The sequence below is a fragment of the Amphiura filiformis genome, chromosome 9 (genome assembly GCF_039555335.1).
Source record: "Amphiura filiformis chromosome 9, Afil_fr2py, whole genome shotgun sequence".
NCBI classification, from domain to species: domain Eukaryota; kingdom Metazoa; phylum Echinodermata; class Ophiuroidea; order Amphilepidida; family Amphiuridae; genus Amphiura; species Amphiura filiformis.
Genome location: NC_092636.1, coordinates 29,735,996 through 29,759,653, shown reverse-complemented (window position 1 = coordinate 29,759,653; position 23,658 = coordinate 29,735,996). Strand labels below are relative to the sequence as shown.

The following is a 23,658-nucleotide window of genomic DNA, read 5'->3' as shown; positions in this document are numbered from 1 at the left end:
GAAACCAACTGTGTTCTAGTAGTTTCCAAGAACTTTATTTACGCATATAAATGTTTCATGTTAGGGTTCATATAATTTCCAAATACATAATTGTAAGACCTGTTTCCACTGTCAAAAACATTAAGTAGACTAATGCTGGTTTCATACTTTCTGCCGCTGAGCGGCATGACGCTTCATCATACCACTTGCACACTGCTGAACGACATGACTCTGAAGGCTAAACACCGCTCCAAAATCATATTTTGTTCTCATACCTCAGAGCGGCACCGCTACGAGAACTTTAACAAGTTTAAATTCAACTGCTAGCGGCGCTGCCGCTTGGGCAAAGCTTGTCGCTGGTCACCGCTAGCGTTTCTGGTGCGACTATGCAGTGAAGCAAAATCATCTTCAGAGCAGCAAGCAGCTGGAAAGTATGAAACCAGCATTAACCTTACTGACTGGGAACTTCCAATTGGAAATTTTAGTACTCAAGTTTGGGAATTGGAAGTTCCCAGTCCGGCATCTTTCAAAAGAGCAAACACCAAAATGTTTTATCAAATAGACATGGCTGGTAGATCTATCGTAACTAGATCTACAGCACCAACTTCATTGTATGCTCCTGTGAGGAGGTTTTTGATATAAATGACATTATATTGTAAACTAGTTTAAAAGTCAATAACTTAATCTATACTGCTTACATAGTTGTAGATGATATAACTGTGCCAATGTACACTACATATGCTTGTGCAACTGTTGCGCTGACACCAATCACAAAAGCAGGGCTTTCCTTAGGCACCTTCACATTTATATGCATTTGTATGATTCAGTGTCAGAAAACACAGTATACTCCTGGAGCATGTGGCTACACTCACTAGGATCCAGAACATGCTCATCTATCAGGGCACGGTTCTTTAACCCAAATACATCTGTACATTCATTGAATGACCTCTGAAAATTTGGGTACAGAAACTCGCACCCTGCAACTCGAGGTCAAATTTTGCACTATGGGTGTTTAATTGAGGTTATTGAACTATGCCATTGGAATGAGGCTATTGTGGTTCATAGTGACTGCACCATCAACTTTTTGAACCATTAGGCATTCAATGGAAGCACCAAACTTGACATTTATTTATGGAAGACAACAACTTTAAAAGGCACCAAGTTGAGTATGTACAGTGATACTATTCTACATTCCACACTCCAACATTCCTAGGGTAGCTTACGGTAGAGTCCATAAACGATTTTAACTACAGACTCTGGCAAATCGGTGCCTCCATCCAAGGGTGTGGTGGCTGCAGTAGATGACGGAGGGATGTTCTCACATATAATAGCAAAATATAAAGATTCTTATTTAAATGTTTATCTACTACCAGAGTATGTGCATCTTTGGTTTTTGTCACCATGGTCAGATGCATTACATAGAAAATATATAAACCAACATTTTAATCATAACAGAGTTGTAGTGGGCTTTTAGATTGGCACATTTTTGATCAATATAACAGATTAGTAGTGGTTTAGTCAAGTGGGGTTTTTTTTTGGCTTAATTTTGTGGCAAACCCTCCACATCCACATACAATGGCTGCATTTAAACCTTTTTTTACAGCATATACAAATGTTATGAATGTGTCAGCACTATTTAGGGACCGTTCACAAACACTTGTAAGGGGGGCCTGATGCAAAAAGGGGGGGCCCTGAAAATTGTTGACCCTCCTAAGGGGGGGGGGCCCTGAAAAAAATGACCACAAATTTTCCTGGAAAAATTGAGTTTATATGCTTTTCTATGGGGTTGACCCATAATTTTCATGTCAAAAAGGTGGGGCCCTGAAATTTTTGAGGTCTGTAAAGGGGGGGCCCCGAAAAATTTTCACGATGAAAATTTTTTTGCATCAGGACCCCCCCCCTTACAAGTGTTTGTGAACGGTCCCTTAAAAGAACTACACAAAATGCCATGTTTTGATAGAATACACTTTCTCTCCTCATAGGATATTCCTAAATGATCCATACACCCCCAGTGGAAGACATGATCTTAATCTTACACCCACAGAGTAAATTTCAAATGGACACTCCCTGTGTGGAACATTTAACTCATATGGTGTATAGATATCATTTGGACTAGTCCAATGTTCCTAACCATAGGTTTTATTTGAAGTCCCACATTGGGGCACTTAAATATCAGATGAAAAATGCTAGTTGATATAAATGCTTCCCATCTCTGGTTGATTCACAATATGACTTGGACTAAAAAAATGCCATGTCTTTGCAAACAAATCTTTCAATGTTGACACCCCGGGGTTGACACGTCTTATTCATTAACTTTTCTCTCAATTTTCAAGTTTTTTGTTTCTTTTTATTGGAATATTATTATTCTGTTCAAATGGTAAACTTGCTTCTGTCCATTTTCCTTCCGAAGATGACAAGCTCTTGGATCAAGGCCTTTCAATTTCTTCATGTTTAATGTTATAAAATTGTCCCTTACAGATAGCGACATTAAACCTGTGCTTCCATACTTGATATATTTTGAGATCACAGTCCAATAGGAAAACAGTAGTTACAAGATTTTCTGTATAATTTGTTTGTTTTTTTCAGTTTATAATATACAAAATGACTCTAGACTGAATATGAATAAACTCGAAGCTATGCAATGTCCAACAAAATATCCACAGTGCTATTTATCCGCCTTCTCTTGTGCAATAGCTGCAAAACAAAGACAGAATGAAATAAGAATTACTATTCGATTTCTATCTAATTTTACTATTTTTCACCCTCCCCCCACCATCAAAACACACAAACATGAACTCACACATGCACGCCTAATCTTAAAAGATTTACTCCAAAAGGGAATTGCGATTTAAAGGGATCTGTGCCCTCTAAGAAATACATTAATCAAAAAGACTAACTTTTTAATTATTCATGCAAGATTAGATATAAACTTTTTAATTATTCAAGCAAGATAATATAATGAAAGCATGCATTTTTGGCAAGCAAATTAGCTGCAAAATGGGAACTTTCATGTTAAATTCATCTGTTACTTACTTTCTTTTGTCGGTAGTGGGTTCTTTTCCTGTGTTTCTGCATGTTTCAATTGTGTTTTGTCGAATTTTTTTACATTGTCTAAGGTCTTCTCTTGATCAAGATCTGAAAAACAAGTAAACAAGATATCTTTTTGTAAGTTTTGCACCTCAACATTTTTAACACTGGCAAACATGCACTCATACACATACCCCTAAGTGCAATCACATCCAAATGTGGACGTGCGACGTGGACTATGCAAACGTGGTCGTCCAAATCCGTACTCAATAGACATTATCCGAGGATGGTTTCCGCCATTTTGTTTGTGTATTTTTGTATGTATCGAATTTAACCTTGTTACTGTGGACATTATATCTCGTTATAACGATAAGAGGACATATTTTGCAAATACATGCATTTGCGGTCGTTTGATGACCTCCAGAAACAGAGGACGATCCCGATTGCCGAGTGGTCCACGGTTTGAATGTCAAGTGTGTAAGGGATGTCATCACCCTATATTTAAGAAATAAAGGGTAATGCATGATCCTTTACACGAAAATAATGTGTCGAGGCAGTAAAAGCGTAAATAATGGGTGAGGCGCAGCCGAACCCATTATTTAAACGCTTTTACTGCCGAGGACACATTATTTGATGTAAAGGATAATGCTGCACCCTTTATTTCTATTCTATTACCACAAAATAGTGTGATTTAAAGAGAAAATGTCAAATTTTTTGCCCAAATATTTCCAAGTTGTTTACCTCAAGGTGGAGCGCATACGCGTAGCCAAAGCGTATGCACATTCCAATAACACAACCTAACATTCCATTAGCAGGTATGCACATACAATAACACACCCCTGACATTCCATTCTCCCCTACATAAGCAGGTGTGATGTGCGCTCTGCTGTGCGCTGTGATGATAGAAGAACATAAAGTTCGTTGCCCTTGACACTTTATCGCTAATTAATGGTCTGTCACGTGACGCGTTTCAACAAATCACAGTGCGCGATTTTGAATAATGGGTCGTGGGGGTAATAGAATTGTTGTTTTTATGTCCATTTGGAAAGCCGAAAGGATATTATTTAGTGATGTGGATATAAATTTAATGCATCATGTCACTTACTTTCTTTTGTCGGTAGTGGGTTCTTTTCCTGTGTTTCTGCATGTTTCAATTGTGTTTTGTCGAAATGTTTTACATTGTCTAAGGTCTTCTCTTGATCAAGATCTGGAAAACAAATCAAACAAGATTTCTTTGTTTTTAACATTTTTTAATTTGAACCTCAACATTTTTAACTCTCTCAAACATGATCTCACACACACAAACATATCACATCTACTGCAGGCATGAGAATTTTCCTGTTCAAAGTAATTCCTTTTTTTTTGGCCCAAATTTCCATGTTCTTTATTTCTTTTTAGCCTGTTTTGGTTCCCATATTTTACAGAATTTTAATTTTTTTTCTTCAGTGCAACATATTTTTGCCTAAATTCTAGTGTATTACATAGCCAAAATTGGCTATGCAATTTTATAATGCTCTTACTTTTAGGTGTAACTGTTTAACTGCTGAGAGTCTTGTCAAAATTGGCTATGCTGCAAACATGGGAACTTTCATGTACCATAACGGTGATGTTTTAGGTCATACACAGAGATCTTATGTCATTTGAGGTCAACATGTAAGGTCATGTTCACATATAAATTATTTACCCGGGACCCGAGTTAATCCGGGTTGTACCCGGGTCCCGGGTTGAAAAAAATTCTGTTCACACTATAACCACTCTCATGAAGAAAATTGACCCGGGTTGATTATTTTGGCTAAAGCCTACTGGAAAAATGCAGGTGTGTACATATTCTGTCATTGACTATTACTGGTATAATAACAGGCTCCCGGCCTAATTATGCTCATTTTTTATTTTGTTTTCTAATTCCACCTTATGTAATCTTATCTAGTTACTTCTTGTAGCTGTTTTGGGTTAAGAACTCACAAAAATAATTGTTACTTCTTGATTCGATAATACTAGTAATTTGTTTGCATGAATAACTTTCTTATCTCAGGAATAGATGTTTATTGATTTTATTGCCAAAGAACTGAATCATTCTTTTCCCAGTGCAGACAGAAACAATAGAAAGGGAATGATAATGGTTGTGTTTACTTCTAGTAATGCACGGGTCAAACAGTGAATTTCTGTTCACACTACAATTGACCGGGTTTGACCCGGTTTTAACCTGCTCATTCCTAGGTTGAAAAATATTGACCCGGGTTGATTTTTTTTAGGTTTTTTCCTGTTCACACTTATAATCAACCCGGGTCTAACCCGGGTTATACCCGGGACCCAGGGCAAAACAGGTATAGTGTGAACACGCCCTAAAATACACTGACAATGCTGTCCGTATTAAATTTAATTTTGCACCCTTATATGTTTTTTACGTACATTTGGAAAAATAGATGTTTAGTCGAGACAGAACGCCTTTAAAGGGATATTTTTCGTGATGTGGAATCTATATAAGCCTCTTCTGATGCTCTTGAATGTAAATTCATCATCATTTATGTTACTTACTTTCTTTTGTCGGTAGTGGGTTCTTTTCCTGTGTTTCTGCATGTTTCAATTGTGTTTTGTCAAAATGTTTTACATTGTCTAAGGTCTTCTCTTGATCAAGATCTGGAAAACAATTAAACAAGGGTATATTACTTTATATAAGTACATTACATTAAAAAACAGAATTTGAAAAGTATTTAATGTGACGTCCTCAACTAATGTTACAATATGGCTTTAACATAAAAACCTAACAACCCAACTGAACTGCATCTTTGAACAGAGGTGATATCATGGCCAATGAGATTTATCGGAGGCATGATTTTTGCTATTGAAATCCATTTCAGACTGTTGGACCAATGTTAACAGTGTGCAATCATGACTTTGTGAAATGGCACGGCAGTAATGTACCTGGTGCTACCATGGTTACACAAGGTGCATTATTGCAGCTGACCTCAAATGACCTTTGTCTGATGACCTTTGATATCATCAATACATATGTGTACCCATAGCACAGCTAAGACCAAAGTTTGGTTGCAATAGGAATTGAACTATTCACCCAAGAGCATTTGATCAAAACTTGTAACCAATTTGTCATACATACAGTTATCCATACATAAACTGGCCTCAAAAAGAAACTTTCACAAGGTCATATCTTAAAATCCTGTCTATAAAAATGAACAAAAATTACACACAATAATTGGGCTGTGAATGTGGTCCAGGAAGGTGTTCTATGTCAGTGCATTTTGCTGTTGTGTCGGTTGGACAACTGTTTGGTTACTGACCAGTGTTTAGAGTAGAGTATTGAAGTAATCCTGTGTGCAATTTTTGTTCATTTTTATGGAGAGGATTTTAAGATATGACCTTGTGAAAAATTATAAGTTTCTTTTTGAGGCCAGTTTACATCCAGACAGCCGGAAAATGATTATACTCTCCTCCTTTCAGGCCAGACAAAAATTGGCCAAGAATTAAGAAATCATGTACTTACTTTCTTTTGTTGGAAGTGGGTTCTTTTCCTGTGTCTCTGTGTGTTTCAATTTTGTTTTGTCAAATGACTCTACTGCCGATACGTCAGGCTTGGTAGTGTCAGCCATTTTGATTAAGTTTGTTTTTGGATGTCTAGAAGACTGAAAAAATCTGTGGATAAAGGAAAACAAAATGTTGAAATACTTTCAAGTTGTGCTCCCTAGAATTTTGCGGTTCTCGACGCAATGCCTCCATCTTGACGCGCATCATTTTAACTGGTGCAATTTCACTTGACCCCATTTGAAGTGATATGTCACATTATTTGCCTTGCTAAGGTGGTGGTTCCCACCAAATTTCATACACCTGTAGCAGTCTATGGTGATTTGACCCCAAAATGACCATGACATTTATGCCTCGTTTCGGTGGTGGTTCCCACAAAATTTCATTAACTTGCGACAATCTATGGCGATTTGACCCCGGATGACCTCGAATGTGTGGGTATAATAAGAAGGAACATTTTTCTTCTTTTTTTTCTTTGAGTTGTTGGAGGAAATCCGGCTCCCCCATCAGGTATGCCACTAGTTCAAATGCATGTGAAGCATCCATTGTGAATGCTGTGACGTGAAGTCGTATATGGGCGAGGTCCAGAGGCCCAAAGGCCAAAATAGCAAGAGGCCTTTGTCAGCAACTACTGACTTGCTGACAGCCCCCGGGGGGAGAGGGTCACTACCATTGTGGCCTGTACACCATCCGCGATGATAAAAATGCATAACAAGGCGGTTCTCGAACCACGAGTCTCGCCTGCTTTTGCGACCGCCTGCTTTTGCGATTACTTTTGGTAGAGGTAAATGAATTTGGCGGTTATCGGCTGGGCACGATTATCTGGCTGATGGTGACTGTACCCACCAAGTGTCATGCCCATGCAACAGTTTATACTAATTTGACCTCAGATGACTCCTGGTGACCTCGAAATGACCTTCCACAAATTTGGCTTTAAATGTTGACTGTATGCACCAAGTTTCATGCCCATATGACCGTTTTTACTCATTTGACCTAAGATGACCCCTGGTGACCCTGAAATGACCTTCCAAAATGTGACTTTAAATGTTGACTACCCACCAAGTTTCATGCCCACACAACAGTTTTTACTAATTTGACCTCAGATGACCCCTGGTGACCCCAAAACGACCTTCCAAAAATTTGGCTTCAAATGTTGACTGCACCCACCAAGTTCTAGTAGACGTTAGAGAGGATTACGTAAAAATGGTGAATTCCAAGTTTTGACAAAGCAACCTATTCTGAAAATCTGTAAAATTACTAACCGTTCAGCACAAAGTTATTTGGAAAATGTTATGCAGTATATTTGTTGTGTCCTGTTCTTACTTCTACTAAATAGTCGATATCTATCGTTTATTTATGATTTTACGAAGCAATCCTTGTATGAAATAAAGGATTTGCTACGCTTGAGTGAGCTTAAACTATTCTTTCTTTGGCGGCAGCCAATTATTGCGGTGTGTGTTTCATCATTTGAAATGCCTGCAAAGATGGATTTTTCATAGAAGTATAGAGAAGGTTCGTCCTTAGTGTCACAGCATGCATTTATGTCCACAGTATATTGGCAAATCCACAGCTACGTGATGAAGAAGATTAAAATTTACTGCGGAGGAACCTTGAGGAAGTTATATCCTCTGTAATAATGACATTTTTGGGTAAAAATTGGGGTAAAAATCACATAAAAAGTATGTTTTCAACCTAAATATCTGATGTCATATTTAAATGTTTCACTTAATCCCATATCATGAATTATTTAACATTGCAAGCTCTACATCTGTGCCAAATTTGGTGTATTTCCTATAAAAGAATGTAGGATTTTCCAATATATTGCACAGGGCGGCTGGATGATGGTGATAAAGCATCCATGTGTTATGATGCTTTTGCACTGTAAATTACACACATGCAGTTTTCGTCCATTGTCAGTAATAGCAATGTCACGCAAAAAAGCGATTCAAGCTATTTCCATGAAAGTCACAGGATAAGTAGGAGACATATGTGGCATTGTATTGCACTTATTAAGATTAGATACACTGTTGACTATATATTTTTGATATTTTGTTCAAACACAGTATAAATCATTCTGGGACACCTTGTACAATGTATGATCCAAAGGTCCAGTGAAATTAATGAGGCATTAATTTTCGTGCTGCATATATTTTCACGCTTTTCGTGTTGTGAGCCGCTCTTGAGAAAATAACAGCACACAAATATATTCCTTTTGTGAATACGTTTAGAAGCTTAGAATCGCAAATTAAAAAACGAGTGAAATAGCTCAAATTGGAAAATATTACACAAACAAAAATTGTCGCTTTTCTTGTGAAAAGAGAAACATGAATGGTTTTAAATACACCGTAATATTAAATATTTTACATAAAGTGCAAATACCTCAAATGGGATTGCACCAATTTCTCTGCTCCAATACTTAACTCTGCCTAAATTTCTGCTGCAACAACAACAAAATCCCCAACTAACTCCCATCCCCCTCCTAACTTGAAAAGCTGAAAATTTAACAAGCCTGGCAAATTTTCTGCACCATTTGTTAGGGTGCACTAACTAAATTCATGTAATATTATAATCATAATGTACAAATTTCATCAAATTTTAGAACTGTTATTCCTTACTCATTAAATCGAGGTCAACCGAGGTCAAAGGTCATTACGGTGGGGTCAAATTTCAAACTTTGTGCGATCTGGCTCAAACTTGGTGGGTGGAATCCTTGATAAGAGGGGACTATACGCCCGAAATAAAATTGAGGTCAAAGGTCATTACGGAGGGGGTCCAATTTCAAACTTTGTCTGATCGGGCTCAAACTTTGTGAGTGGAATCCTTGATACGAGGGGATTATATGTGCGAAAATAAAATTCAGGTCAAAGGTCATCACGGAGGGTTCAAATTTCAAACTGTGCGATCGGGCTCAAACTTGGTGGATGGAATACTTGATATGAGGGGATATGTGCGAAATAAAAGCGCGTTCAACCGAGGTCAAAGGTCATTACGGAGGGGGTCAAATTTCAAACTTCATCCGATCGGGCTCAAACTTGGTGGGTGGAATCGTTGATACGAGGGGAATATATTGTGCGAAACAAAATTGAGATCAACCAAGGTCAAAGATCATTACGGAGGGTTTGAATTTCAAATTTTGTCTGATCGGGCTTCAACTTAGTGGGTGCAGTATGAGGGGAACACGTAAAAAAATATAATCAAGGTCATCAGAGGTCAAAGGTCATCCAAGGGCTAAATTGTAAACTTCTCCATAATTCTCCATATCACAGGAGCATGAACAAAATCAAACCGAGGTCACTCGAGGTCAAAGGTCATGGGGTCAAACGTTAGAGTATGCCCAATTAGGCTTGGCTCAAAAGTGGTAAAATGAATCCTCAATATGACGGGAACATGTAAAAAATTAAAAAGTACATGTAGTAAAAAGCATTTACAAAGCTGCATATTGCAAAAAAACCCATTGAAATTGAACAACCAGTTCCAAAGATATGAGCAATTAAAGGCTTAATGTACGATTATCTTCAAATTTTTAATTGGTCATTATATACTCAAAATGCTGAAATAATACTAGTAATAATGATCGGGAATGGTTTCTGTCCATTTTGAGCTGAAATAACGAGGTAACGTGAAAGAAACACTGCTTATTATTTTGGCCGTTTAACACGCAGTTCTATGGGCGGACATAAAGTCATAATTTCTTGAATTATGACTTTATGTCGAACTTTGCTCTGTTTACCTACAAACACAACAAATTTGGCTGATTCCATTTAGGTGCAAGTTGTGACATGTGTAAACATTACAAATATGCCAAAAAATCAGGTTTGAAAAAAATTAACCAAATTCATATTATAAGATCGTACATTATGACTTTAAAAGACAAAAGGAAATATTTCCTTAGTTTGGCTATATCTCAAAATCAATATTTCCGAGTTCCGAATGATTTTGCTGGATCGCATGATCGCATCACATATGTGACATGGTCAAGGGGAATGAGTCGCATGTCGGCAAGTTTTTTACATCATTTTCTGGCAGTTCACAAATGCTACATTTTGATGTAAACTCCATCAAAATTGGACATCTGCTTACCAAGTTATGAGCAATTTCTCAAAAATAATATTAGCGACGTCCGACTCATACCCCTTGATCATGTCACATATTTGAAAAACTTGATATTTTTGCCATGCAAAGCAATCTGCAATAAATATTTTGCACAGAAAACCCAGCTTTCTTTGAGATAAAAGTGAGGGATGAAGTAGTTGATCACGAAATGACCTACAAGTGTTAGGTTGGAAGGGACTATTGTGCAACATCGGAGATCAACTTCTAATTGATATAAGTTATGTTTAAAAATTCAAAAAATGTCCCTAGGGGTCAACAGGGGTCAAATTTCATATAACACAGTTCCATTCAAAATTGCTCAGATTTTATCAAGGACCAAGTGAAAGTATTCCTCTGGTCATAACAATTTAGAAAAAGTATAGTTTGACCTATCTGTGACATACCGTTCTTGAGTTAAAAGCTGAAGCAGAAAGGTCAAAATTGGGTGGTCAGTTGTTTTTGGCCACACAGGGGTCAAAAACTAAAAGTACTCAGATTTGAATGAAAATGGTCTCAAATTGTTTGTCATGTAAATAAGGAATTGCACTGCGTAGAATGCTTTTTATTGCCAAAATCCAGCAATAACGGTCAACCCCCATTGCAGCCTTCAGGGCCTATTGACCATGACCTATATTACGTTTCCTCGTAACGAAACATCCACGATGGTGAGAACTATTCTACATGGTGAACAATTCGAGACCATTTCCATTGAAATCAGAGCAATTTTAGTTTTTGACCCATCCCCCATGTTGACCAGTCTGCTTATAACTTCAGGTAGGTCTCTGATAGGTCAAACAATACTTTTTCTAAAGTGTTCTTATGAGCCGTTGTACGAAATCTGACCCCTAGGGACATTTTAACATTTTAACATAGCTTATCATTTTCCAATAGTGCACAATAGCCCCTTCTTCCAACTAAGGGGCCGTCCATAATTTTCGCCATTTTCACTTACGTACAAAGCGTGCACGTAACTTTTTACCCCCTCCCTCCCCGAGTTACGCATACAAATAAAATGGCGAAGGATTTCCATGAGTATAGGCCAACTGCTAATAGCAAAATTGAAATGTTGGGTTGGGGTTGGGGTTAGAGTTTAGGTTAAAGGTTTGGTTAGGGTTATATTAGTGTTCGAGGAGGTCAGTTGGTTCTGGATAAATGTTTTTACACAGTGGCATAGTCAAGGGGGGCAGTTGCCCCCCTGTGAAAAGTCTTGCCCCCCTCCTGTGGGATGGTGACCGCGCCGACATTTAAGACTTTTTTGTGTTTCTGACCAAATTTACATTATATTTTGCTATTTTAACCTAAAAAGTTTTGCGCGCTTCGCGCATATTTATTCACTTTCTGTACCATATTTCACCAGTTTAGCTTCAATATGGCAACATTTTTCGCGCGCATAAGTAACATTAACTGATTTTGTCGCCAAAAGGTGACCCCCTTAAAATTTATCTTGCCCCCCCCCCCTCTGAAAAAGTGCTGGCTACACCACTGTTTTTACAGATAAGTTGAGAAATGCTGAAAAACTTCCTTTTCAATTTTCATGAAAACGAAAGCCATCAATAAATAAAAAATATAGCTTAAAATGCAGCCCGAATCTAAACTAAATGACTAATGCACTCCACATTCTGCCAGGGTTGGACTTTTGACCGGTCAAAACCTGTTTTGTCCACAAAGCGGTTAAAACCAGGTTTAAACCGGTCAAAACCGGACAAAACCGGTCAAATCTGGTCAAAACCTAATTTGTATTCTAGAGTTAAATGAAGTTGATGTACAATGTATCATGTATATAACATAACTATAATCACTACTTGGATAATAATAGAATAATATGATTTATTTATTTATTAATTAATCAATAAATAAATCATTAATTGAGAAAATATCTAGATAAAAAAAACATCCCTTCAATGCCAAGTTCTTAACATAAAAGTACATGGTGAGTTGCAGGTTATAAAACTAAATTGAGTATTGTTTACTGTTGTCAAATAAGACGTGTAGTGTTAGGTTACTGTCACAGTAATGAGTTGAGAAAAAATTGCAAATGTGCCAAATAACTTAGTCTCAACATGGACATGTTAATATGTTAATAATAAGTAAAACCAAAACCAATGGGTGAAAACATTGCACTTGACACTTGAAAATTAGGCTAATGGATTTAAACTAACTCTAGCATTGCCACTATGGAGTAACAAAAATTACAGCCTACAGTGATATCAATTTATATGTTTGTTACACTTGTATGATACTGGCAACATTTTTGAATGTTTGTATTGTCAAGTAAGGTAAATTTTCAGTCTTTTTCCTTTATTTTAATTTATTTTGTAGCATCAAAATGGTTTTGACCAGTTTTGACCACTTTTTAGCGGTCAAAACTAGGCGGTTTAAACCTGGTTTTAACCGGTTTTAACCACGGGGTTTAAACCGGGGCGGCTTTAACCGGCCAACCCTGCATTCTGCTGAACATATCCTGTACTCTCTTTTCCACAAAGAACCCCCTGGATCACATCATATAAGGTGGAACCAGGGGGGCATCCCTTTGACATGTTTGACACACACTAGAGCCTTTGCTGCCTTTGATCCTAGCGCAGATAGAAAATATTTTGGTATGAAACAAATTAAGCATAATGTAAAATAGGACCACTGTGCATATTAGACTCAAAATTAAAGATAAAATCATTGTTTGCATGGCATGTTATAGAAATTGTTCAAACGAATTGAACAATTTTAGGTCAATTGGTTATGAATAGAATATTGGAAAATATCATAATTTTTCACTTTCATTTTTTTCATTGCTCAAACAAATCGCCATTTTTCTTACGTACACCTGCCCAGGATTTTTACCCCCTCCCTCCCTCTTACGTACGCTTTGTACGTAAGCGAAAATTATGGACGGCCCCTAAACTATATGCGTATCACTCTTTAGTAAGTCAAGAGGGAAGTACTTATTCATCGAAGAGAGTACTTTTATTCTCCAAAACAGAAAAGGATTTACTGTTTGAAAATTGCTCATGTTTCTTCAGAAATTTGGCAATTGCTCAATCTCAGTGAACCAGGAGCAATGTTGGAAAACAAATTGCTCCTGCACGATTTCGGTCAGTGGCATAGCGTGGGTCATCATATTGGGGGGGGGGGCACCAATCATGATTGGGGGCACCGGGTCTGATGGGGGGAGCACAAGCCAGTTTTTGGACATTTTCCCAAGGGATATTCTTAATTTTGCAACCGTGCCCCTATGGTTCCAGTCCATGTATTTCAAGGCTCGACTTCAAATGGGGTTACTTGAATCTAAACCCGTGTGTGGAAGGTCACATCTTATATATCATTGACATGGGGGGGGGGATAATGGAACCCTGAGCTGTGCAGTCTTGAATTCCTCAACATTATATCCCTTCAAAATGTACTTTATTGAGGGTTGAGAACCAGAAAGACAACTCATAAAATGGCATTTTGAGTACCAGGACTTAAAAATAAGAAAAGCCGAAAATAAGTTGGCACTTCTAGTCAAGAAGCAAGCAAAATCCTGTGCAATTTTAGTCTTATCATAAATCGGACCTCAAATAATGGGAAAAACTTGGTGGCAAAAATGCACCTTGCTCATACAGGGGTCAAATTTCAAAATTGATCAGATCTTGTTAGACCACGCCAAAGTATTGCTGTGATCATAACGATCAAACGTGATTTGACCTACCCGAGATGCATGGTTCCCAGGTTGTAAGCAAAAAGGTCAAAGGTCGCATTCTTGACTCCACATGGGTCAAAACCTAGATAATTGATTTTTATGAAAATGGTCTCCAAATTATACAATTCTTGATACCAATTCCAATAAATAGTTTGCACCATCTAGGATGTCTTGTTACAAAAGTAACCGGTGAGAGGGCATGATCTTTGACCTTTTTGCTAATAACTCTTGTAATTTTTCACATAAAGGTCATATTTTAAAATCCTGTCCATAAAAATGAACCATAATTGCACACAGGATTACTTCAATACTCTACTCTAAACACTGGTCAGTAACCAAACAGTTGTCCAACTGACGCAACAACAAAATGCACCGACATGGAACAGCTTCCTGGACCACATTCACAGCCCAACAATTGGCACCCAACACAAGAAATCTGTGAGTAAGTGGAATAATGTGGAACAAAACCAGTTTCTTCTTGAAGAAAAAAAGCAGAAGCAGCTCTGTTCCACACTAGTCAACTTACTCTTTGGAAATAATAACCTGTGTAAGGATATCTTTTGCTGGGTGCCAATTTTTCGCCTGTGAATGTGGTCCAGGAAGCTGTTCCGTGTCAGTGCATTTTGCTATTGTGTCAGTTGGACAACTGCTTGGTTACTGACATGTGTTTAGAGTAGAGTATTTAAGTGATCCTGTGTGTAATTTGTTCATTTTTATATGGACAGGATTTTAAGATATGACCTTGTGAAAAATTATTAGTTTCTTTTTGAGGTCAGTTTATATGTCGCAGATAGGCCAATCTATACTTTTTCCGAAATCATTTAATGCCAGAGGAATACTTCTGTATGGTTTAAACAATATTTTGACCAAAATACCCATGAAATTGTATCGACCTTGGCCTATTTGGCAATATTTGATGTTACCTATGCAACAATGCATCCTAGGTGGTTCAAACTATTCTTGAATTTTGCAAGACTGAATTGGGACACCATTTTGATTAAAATCAGAATTTGTTAGATACTGACCCTATGTAACCTTTGACCTTTGCTTATAACTGAATCGTTTTGACCAGATGAATACTTTGATGTGGTTTTGAATTTTGATCCCTATGAGTCCGTAACTCTTTTGGAGCAGTTTTCCAGCATTTTTTGCAATTTTCCCTCTTTTTAGCCTGTGGCCTTTCACACCCCTGGACTAGACTATGCAGTCCTATAGCCAGTTAGTGCCCAGAAAGCCGTAACTCATTACGCTTTCTGGTATACGAGATGAGATTTTCTGGTTCCAACTGAAAACTGCCTCGTATAAGAGATGGTGCCTAGTTTCAATAGGGAGTGTTGACTGTTGAGTCTTTATGGTTCTGAGAATCTGAGTAGTAAGGATTATTTTGGTACCAAAATATCAAAATCGCCAAAAAGGCTTTTTGGTTCTCAACCCTCGATCAATGTGTACATGGTCAAAGTTGTCAACATTTAGTCCAACGACTGCCAAATGAAGACGCACTATGTGAATAAATTTGCTTCATAATTGGAAAGTTTCAGAAAATGGCCTGGATGCTAGTGATGGAAATCATGTTCTTATAAGCAGTTCATTCTTTAAGGACTATGGGGACCGCATGTCGATTTCAAAACCCCCAAAACCACATAGGAATGAACAACATTAAGATAATCTCACAAAAACAAATCGTGTCCGAGTAGTTTCCCAAGAACTTTTATTTTGTTAATGCGCATATAAACGTTTCATGTTTATTTCCAAATACATGATTGTACACTTGTTCCACTGTCAAAACAGTAAGTAGATAATAGCTTTACTGACTGGGAACTTCCAACTAGAGATGGTCAAATTTCAATGAAGAAATTTTAGTACTAAGTTTGTGAATTGGAAGTTCCCAGTCCGGCATCCTTCACAAGAGCAAACACCAAAATGTTTTATCAAATAAACATGGCTGGTAGATCTAGCGTAACTAGATCTACAGCACCATTTCATTGTGTGCTCTTGCGAGGAGGTTTTTGATATAAATTACTTTATTGGAAACTAGTTTACAAGTCAGTAACTTGATCTATACTGTTAACTTTTGTAGATGATATAACTGTGCCGATGTACACTACACATGCCTGTGCAACTGCTGCGCTGACACCAATCACAAAAGCAGCCAACTTTTCTTGGGCACATTCACATAATTATGTGCTTGCATGATCCAGTGTCACAAATACACAATAATCCATCTGATTTCACTCCTGGATATTTGATGTGGTAACACTGCACCTTTGAATTGGTCAACTTTTTGAACCATACGATGACCGCACCAAACTTGACATCTATGGAAGACAACGGTGACTTAAAAAAGGCACCAAGTTGAGTACTAGTCTACGTTCCAGGCACCAACAATCTGATCTAGCTGCTAGCAAGCATCTGATGCGATGGAGTCCATAAAACAATCACAGCTGCGGACTTTGGCAAATCAGTACCTGTAGGCACATACAGTTCCCCTATCCAAGGGTGTGGTGGCTGCATTCGGCGGCGGACATTCTCACATAATAGCAAAATATAATGCCTCTTTATTTAAATTAAATGTTAACCTACTACCAGAGTATGTGTATCTTTGGTTTTTGTCACATGCATTACATAGTGCTCTTAATATGGGAAAATACACTGAAGCAACATTTTGATCAACATGGTAACAGAGTTGTAGTGCAAGTGGGTTTTCAATACTGGTTTGTGGCAAACACTCAAAACATCCACATACAATGATTGCATTTAAACCTTTTTATACAGCATTTACAAATATTATCAATGTGTCAACACTGAAAACATAAACAAAGTGCTATGTTTTTGAAAGAATGCTTTTCTCCCCAAATCAAAGTTGATAGGGTTCCTTTGAAGTCCCAAACTGGGTCACTTTGCAGACCCTGTACTCTCTGGTTGATTGAAGTTGACTCACAAGATGACTTGTGATTAAAAACACATCTTCGCTAACAAATCAACTATGTTTGGTTTCAATGTTGACACATTTTATTAATTAACCTTTTTCTCAATTTTCAAGTTTTTCTTTTTTTTTTTTTTTTTTTTTATACTGCACAAATAAACTTGTTTCTGTCCATTTTCCTTCAGGTATCAGGGCTTTTAATTACCTCATTGTCTACAGGTGTTTTCAAATTGCCCCTTTGTAGATAGGGGTCATGCTGGCATTCATTAAACCTGTGCTTCCATACTTGATATATTTTGAGATCTTAGTCCAATAGGAAAATAGCTGTTAACACCAATAGTAACAAGATTATCTGTACAATTTGGTTTTTTTAGTTTATAATATACAAAATGACTTAGAGTGAATATGAAAAACTAACTAGAGGCTATGTAATGTCCAACAAATGTCCATTGTGCTAATTTGCCTTCTCTTGCTCAATAGCTGCAAAATAAAAAGAAAATGGAAAAAAAAATTATTATATTTCATGATTTTACAAAGCGGAATTTGCATACAATGGAATGAACCCAAGTTTTGATGACAACACACAGGAAGGAGCAGTTGCTGTGGCATGCCCCCCCCCCACTTTTATCAGTCAGAGGAAATGCATATGTAGTATGGGGAAATTCAGTATTAACATATGTGTACATCCTTATCAAAACGATGCACTTGTCGGCTGCGACATGCGTCTCTTTTACATAATAGCTAGGAATAAATACCAGACTCATCTCAAGTGGAGATCACTTCAAATCATCCCCAAGTCACATGGTTTAGGAATACAGAACATTCCTTAACCATGTGACTCAGGAGGATTTGAAGTGACCTCACTTGAGATGAGTCTGGTATTTTATTCAAAGCTATTATGTGAAATGAGCCACATGTAGCAGCCGACAAGTGCATCGTTTTGCTATGGATGTACACATATGGCAAGAGAAGCGAGCTGAAAACATATGAACAGACGGGGGAGTCGGGAGCCTCATGCCCACCCCCCCCCCCCCCCCAGAATTTTGAAAGCCTGCAGATGCCACTGGCCAATTTCTTAAATTATACAGACTGCACATCGCAGCATGATGCGATGCCGAGCTACTTTAAAACTGAAATCAGAGCCAATTTTTTTACAAGCTCAGCTTGAATGTCAATCCATACACCATGTTACATACATAGTACCGGTACTTACTTTCTTTTGTTGGTAGTGGGTTCTTTTCCTTTGTTTCTGTTTTCTTTAATTTTGTTTTGTCGAATGTTTGTTCTTCGGATATGTCATGCTTGTCACCCATTTTGGTAAGTTTGTTTTTGGTTGTCTAGGAGACTAGAAATCTGTGGAATGGAATAGAAAGGATAAGAAACATGTTGACACTATACATGTATATACCTTTTTTCCACACTGATGTGGCAGTAATTTCAATGTGTTAAGGCAGCCTTCTGCATGCGCATCTATGCGGTCTTTAAGCTTGTGCGTGTGTACGCCAGCACTTTAGGTGAACGCAATCAATTTGAAGCTGCAGCCAATGAAATGCACACTGATGTCACTGCCATATCCGGGTGAAAAATGGCACAAATTTCCATATTCACATGCCTTGAATATCCGGATTTTCCATGAAAAATGTGTATTTTTAGTGGACCCAGACGGTCCACTCTAGGGGACTATGCAATAATTATGAGCCCGGGGGAGGGGGTAAAATTTCCAAATGGCCCGCCAAAAATCGCTTTCCCCTCTTTCGGACCGCCAAAAAATATTTGCCCCCTTGCACATATACCAAATTTTTGGGGTCCCAATTTGCAAACCTTATATGGTCTGGATATATGTTGTGAGCACAGCAAGCAGGAAAATTTGCATATTAAATCATTTCCGTACTGTTTTCCGAAGCCTTTTAGAGCATTTGATTTAAAATCGCCCCATGAATGTGTGCCAAAAAATCGCTTGCCCCCCCCTCTTGGCTGGCCAAAATCCCCCCCCCCTCGGCTGGCCAAAAATTGCTTGCCTGAAGTTGCCTCACCATTCGGCTTGCCAAAAATGTCTTGCCCCTCCTAATTTTACCCTCCCACCAGGGCTCATAATTATTGCACAGCCCCTAGTAGGAGCATACCTCTTACAGACTAACAAAATTTGCTTTAATTTGCAGTTAGTTTGCAGTGTGGCGCGATCTGCCGAATTAGACTTCAATCTAGCACATTTATAAAAAAAACTAAGATTCCATCCACATTTTCAAATACCGTATTGATTCTAAACGCTCGCCTTCAATTGGCCGCCCCAGGCCCGTACCGGGAAAGGGGAACACCCCCCCCCCCCCAATTTGCAAAAGTATACAAAAAGTCCAAAAAAAAAAAGTCCACTTTTCACAGAATTGCCCCATTGGGAAAAAAGTCCATGTTTTCAAAATCAGCACCCCCCAAACAAAAAATCCTGGCTTCAGGCCTGAAATGCCCCCATCTATTTTCCAGGAAAACTAGATCAATTAGATCATTCTGTGAAAACCTGGCTCAGATTACAGTTTTTATAGCATCGCATCGCTGCTATGTGGAGTCAGAACTGGGTTTAAAGCTCGGTGGGGAGAGGAGATGGGGCAAAGAGTCCACTTTTGGGATATGGGGTGAAGAGCCGCAGAGATTGAACCCACAACCTCAAGATTATGAGTCAAAATCTTTGACAGCTGCACCACCAAAGTGGCTCGTATTGCAGACACTTTCCCATCATGCATTGCAAATTTATTACAAATTAGCCAACTAAGTGACATGATCTGGTCCAAGATGGCAAATTTGACATTTAAAATTCAGATAGGTAATGGCAAAAATATGGAGTAAAAAATGCTAAACCTTTTGCTTTTTCAGTATTTGATACCCCAATGTTTGTAGTTTATTTAGAAGGTAATAATAATAGCAACTCAATTTTCAAACATGCCTCCTTTGGTTTTACCAGGTTGTGTCACATACAGAAAATGTCAATTTAATGCTACATTTAACAAATTCATTACAGCAGTTTGTTGAGTGCTGACGTTGGTTAGTAAAATAAAATCTGTTTCTTGTACATACATGTGCAGGAAATATCCAAAATAAAATAAAATACATGTATAAAATAAAGAAATGAATTTTAACAAATAAAAATAGAGCAAGCAAGCAAGCAATCCCCAAAATAAGCCTCTCTACTAAGTTCCCCTAAGTTCCCCCTGATAAGTACCCCCTAAATAAGCACCCCTTAATTACCCACAAGTGTCCCCTTTTAGGGGTACTACACCCTAGCCAATTTTGTGCCTATTTTTGCATTTTTCTCAAAAATTATAGCGCATTGGTGACAATTAAGACATGCATGTTGTAGGGGCAAGGACTGCAACTATTGCTCTGAAAATTCAGCAACTCAAGGCAAGTAGTTATTGATTTATTGATCAAATACTGGCTTTCCCTCATTTTTGACTCCAACTCCACAACTGCTGTCTGTGCCGAAATAAAATTTCCAGTGCAGTAGTTGTAGTCCTTGCCCCTATAATATACATATCTTACTTGTCACCAATGCACTATAATTTTTGAGAAAAATGCAAAAATAGGCACAAAATTGGACAGGGGTGTAGTACCCCCTTAAAGTGTCAAACCACAAACTTAGACAGGGGTTAATTTAATTTAATATAGAAATGAAATCTACATGCAGGAATGAACTTCTAATAATCTATTCGAAAAGGCTAAAAAAAGTACACAAAGCTCAAACATGCACAGAGGCAATGTTAATCACTGGTGCATGTGGATCGAGCACTGGTCCTGCTATGTTCACCTCATATGTGGTGCAATAACAGATCGATCTAGTTTAAATCTACATGCATAATTCACAGTAAACGCTATTCTAACAACCTGATAGGTTAGCTACGCGGTCATAAAAAAACTTGTGGAAACAATGAACATGCATTCACCTCATAAGATGCCAAAATTATTGCGTTGAAGCTGCAGAGCTAGAGTGGAGTCAAGATTTTGCTTCCTCCCACCCGCACTGCCAACCAATCGTCTAGATAACACCAACCAGCCCCATGCACACAACACATTTGTTGTGGGGGCTAAAAATGTTGAAAACTCTGGTTGCTTTCCGATCATGAAATAAATAAAAATCTATGCACGTTAAAAAAAGTTTAGCTGCTTTACAGAACTAGAAGTACGCAGTTCTCGGGTCGCCTCCACCTTGACACGCATCATTTTAATTGGGGGAGATTTCACTTGGAGCTGGGGAATAAAATATTTTAAAATCCAAAGCTAAGAAATAAATAAATATACCGATAATAGGCAAATGAGCTACCAAATTTAATAGCTTATTTCGAAATCCATACTACATGTAGTTGGTATGTCAGATACTTTCAGGTAAAATCGAGGCATTCTAGTGCATGGTGCACAGCTAAGAAATGAGAACAAATCCTTTTCCCTGGAAAAAATATGTAAATCCCCAGACCTGACGACACTGGTTGCCAATGAACCTAGTAAGCGCCCTTCCTAGTAGTAAGCGCCCTTCCCTTCCCTAGTAACCGCCCCTACTAAATTCCATCAAAATATGTCCCAGTGTAATTGCCGTCACAAATCCAGTTTAGGATTATGATGCGGAGATCTATTCAAGACTTTAAATTAAATACATGCAGCAATTTTAAACAAAAATGACAGCAAAAGGGGCTCCAACTTACATGCAAGCATGGGTCACCAAGATACAACAAATGTGATAAACATTGACATCCAAGGGCTGTGCAAATAATTGAGCTCTGGAGGAGGGTAAAATGGAGGGGGGCAAGAATTTTTTTTGTTTTTTTGGGGGGGGAGGGGGCAAGCCATAACATTGGCAAGCCAAGGGGGAAGCCGTTTTTGCCCGTATTCATGGCACATATTCAATTTTTCTGTAGGCCTACAGTTACAATTTTTATCTATGAAATGACCTCAAATGTAGGCCTACATGTAGATGACCTTTGGCTAGTCCCATCAGTTGACATCGCACATGTGAATGAGTCATTGTGTCAAAGTGAAGTTCCATTGAAATCAGTCCTATTGCTGGTAAACATGCATGCACCCCCCCCCCTCCCTCATTGAAATCAGTCCTCCATATTGCACTTTGCAGGAAAACATGCCTACGCACCCCCACTGAAATCAGTCCTCTATTTAAATACAGGTTAACATGCCCACACACCACCACACTCCCATTTATATTGCTGGTAAACATGCACACTGCACACATCCCACACCCCACCCACCCACCCCATTGAAATCAGTCATATATTGCAGGAAAACATGTACACACCCCCATTGAACTCATTGCAGGTTAACAATAACATGCACACTCGCACCCATTGATATCAGACTTGTCCTAATACAGCTTATTAACATGCACACACACCCCCACACCCCCAACATACCGCGAACAGCATGAACAGAGTGCCTAACTCCCAGTTCCGACTCGAAAATTCGTCGGCTGGCAATCTTCCGCTGAAAGCTGGGTGGGGTTTTGGGTTAAATCCGTGAATTCTCAAAATTCATGCCATAAACTCTGAACAATTGCCCTCCCCACTCAACACGAGACAAGTGGTAAATTCCCGGTATTAAAATTGTTCCAAGGAACACTGGCAATGCGCGTTGATGCGTTTAATGTCTATACATGCATGGATTTTTTAGTCCATGCATTTACTCGCACCTGTCAGGCTACGTGTAGCGTGGGACAAAAGAAAATTCCTTCTTGAAAGAATTTCCAAAATTCCAATTACAAGTTGACACGAGTAATTAAATTCCATCGTTACAAATGCAATTCGTGTAAAGTTTCATAACAATTTAAAAATCTTAATAATTTTTATTTCTTAAACTACTTCCGTGTAAGAAATAATTCTGAGCTGGTCCCTGCTGCTATGCCTTGTGCGGCTCCAACAATGTGCTCACATGCACGGTTTTTAATACCACGAACAGGTCGCTTCAAATGATGTACAGAGTATGCCTCACAATAAATCTGACGTTTGCCTAAAAATACAGATGCGACTGATTGAAGATGGAACCGGAGCAGAGGATATTGGCCATCAAAAGTATTCACGACATGACAGGAGTGTTGGCCAGTACAACCACCAAGTACATGATTTAGTGCAATTTTTTTAGATAAAAGTTTTGGAAGTAAAAATTCGAAATCTGAAACCCTCACTATATAATTCCATCCTGAATTTATTGCAAACATAGGCCATGCAAAACAAGTATAAATGATAACAAGTAAATGAGAGAATACATGCACTTTAAAATCGAGAAGAAAGAACGAAGTTGTAACAGCATTTAACAGCTTACCTTTTTCGCTGGAGCGAAGTTCTTTTTGGTCCGCACAGGTGTCAGGCAAAATCCAGAATGCAGCTGGTTGATTCACTAACCCATTCACCGCATCGCATTATGTCCTAACCACGCCCTA

General features: G+C 38.2%; 1 protein-coding gene and 1 non-coding gene across 2 annotated transcripts; one reads left to right on the top strand and one right to left on the bottom strand.

Moving 5' to 3' along the window:
- Positions 1-13: 13 nt before the first annotated feature.
- Positions 14-23,658, bottom strand: LOC140160842 (uncharacterized). The gene is made up of 6 exons (XM_072184160.1): positions 23,541-23,658; positions 6,506-6,654; positions 5,542-5,643; positions 4,112-4,213; positions 3,013-3,114; positions 14-2,673 (listed from the first exon to the last, which is right to left on the bottom strand). Exons 2-6 carry the CDS (start codon positions 6,609-6,611, stop codon positions 2,645-2,647), a joined length of 441 nt encoding a protein of 146 aa, XP_072040261.1. The 5' UTR covers positions 6,612-6,654; positions 23,541-23,658; the 3' UTR covers positions 14-2,644.
- Positions 5,789-5,936, top strand: LOC140161483 (U4 spliceosomal RNA). Its single transcript, XR_011860168.1, has one exon. It is a non-coding gene; the product is annotated as a U4 spliceosomal RNA (small nuclear RNA).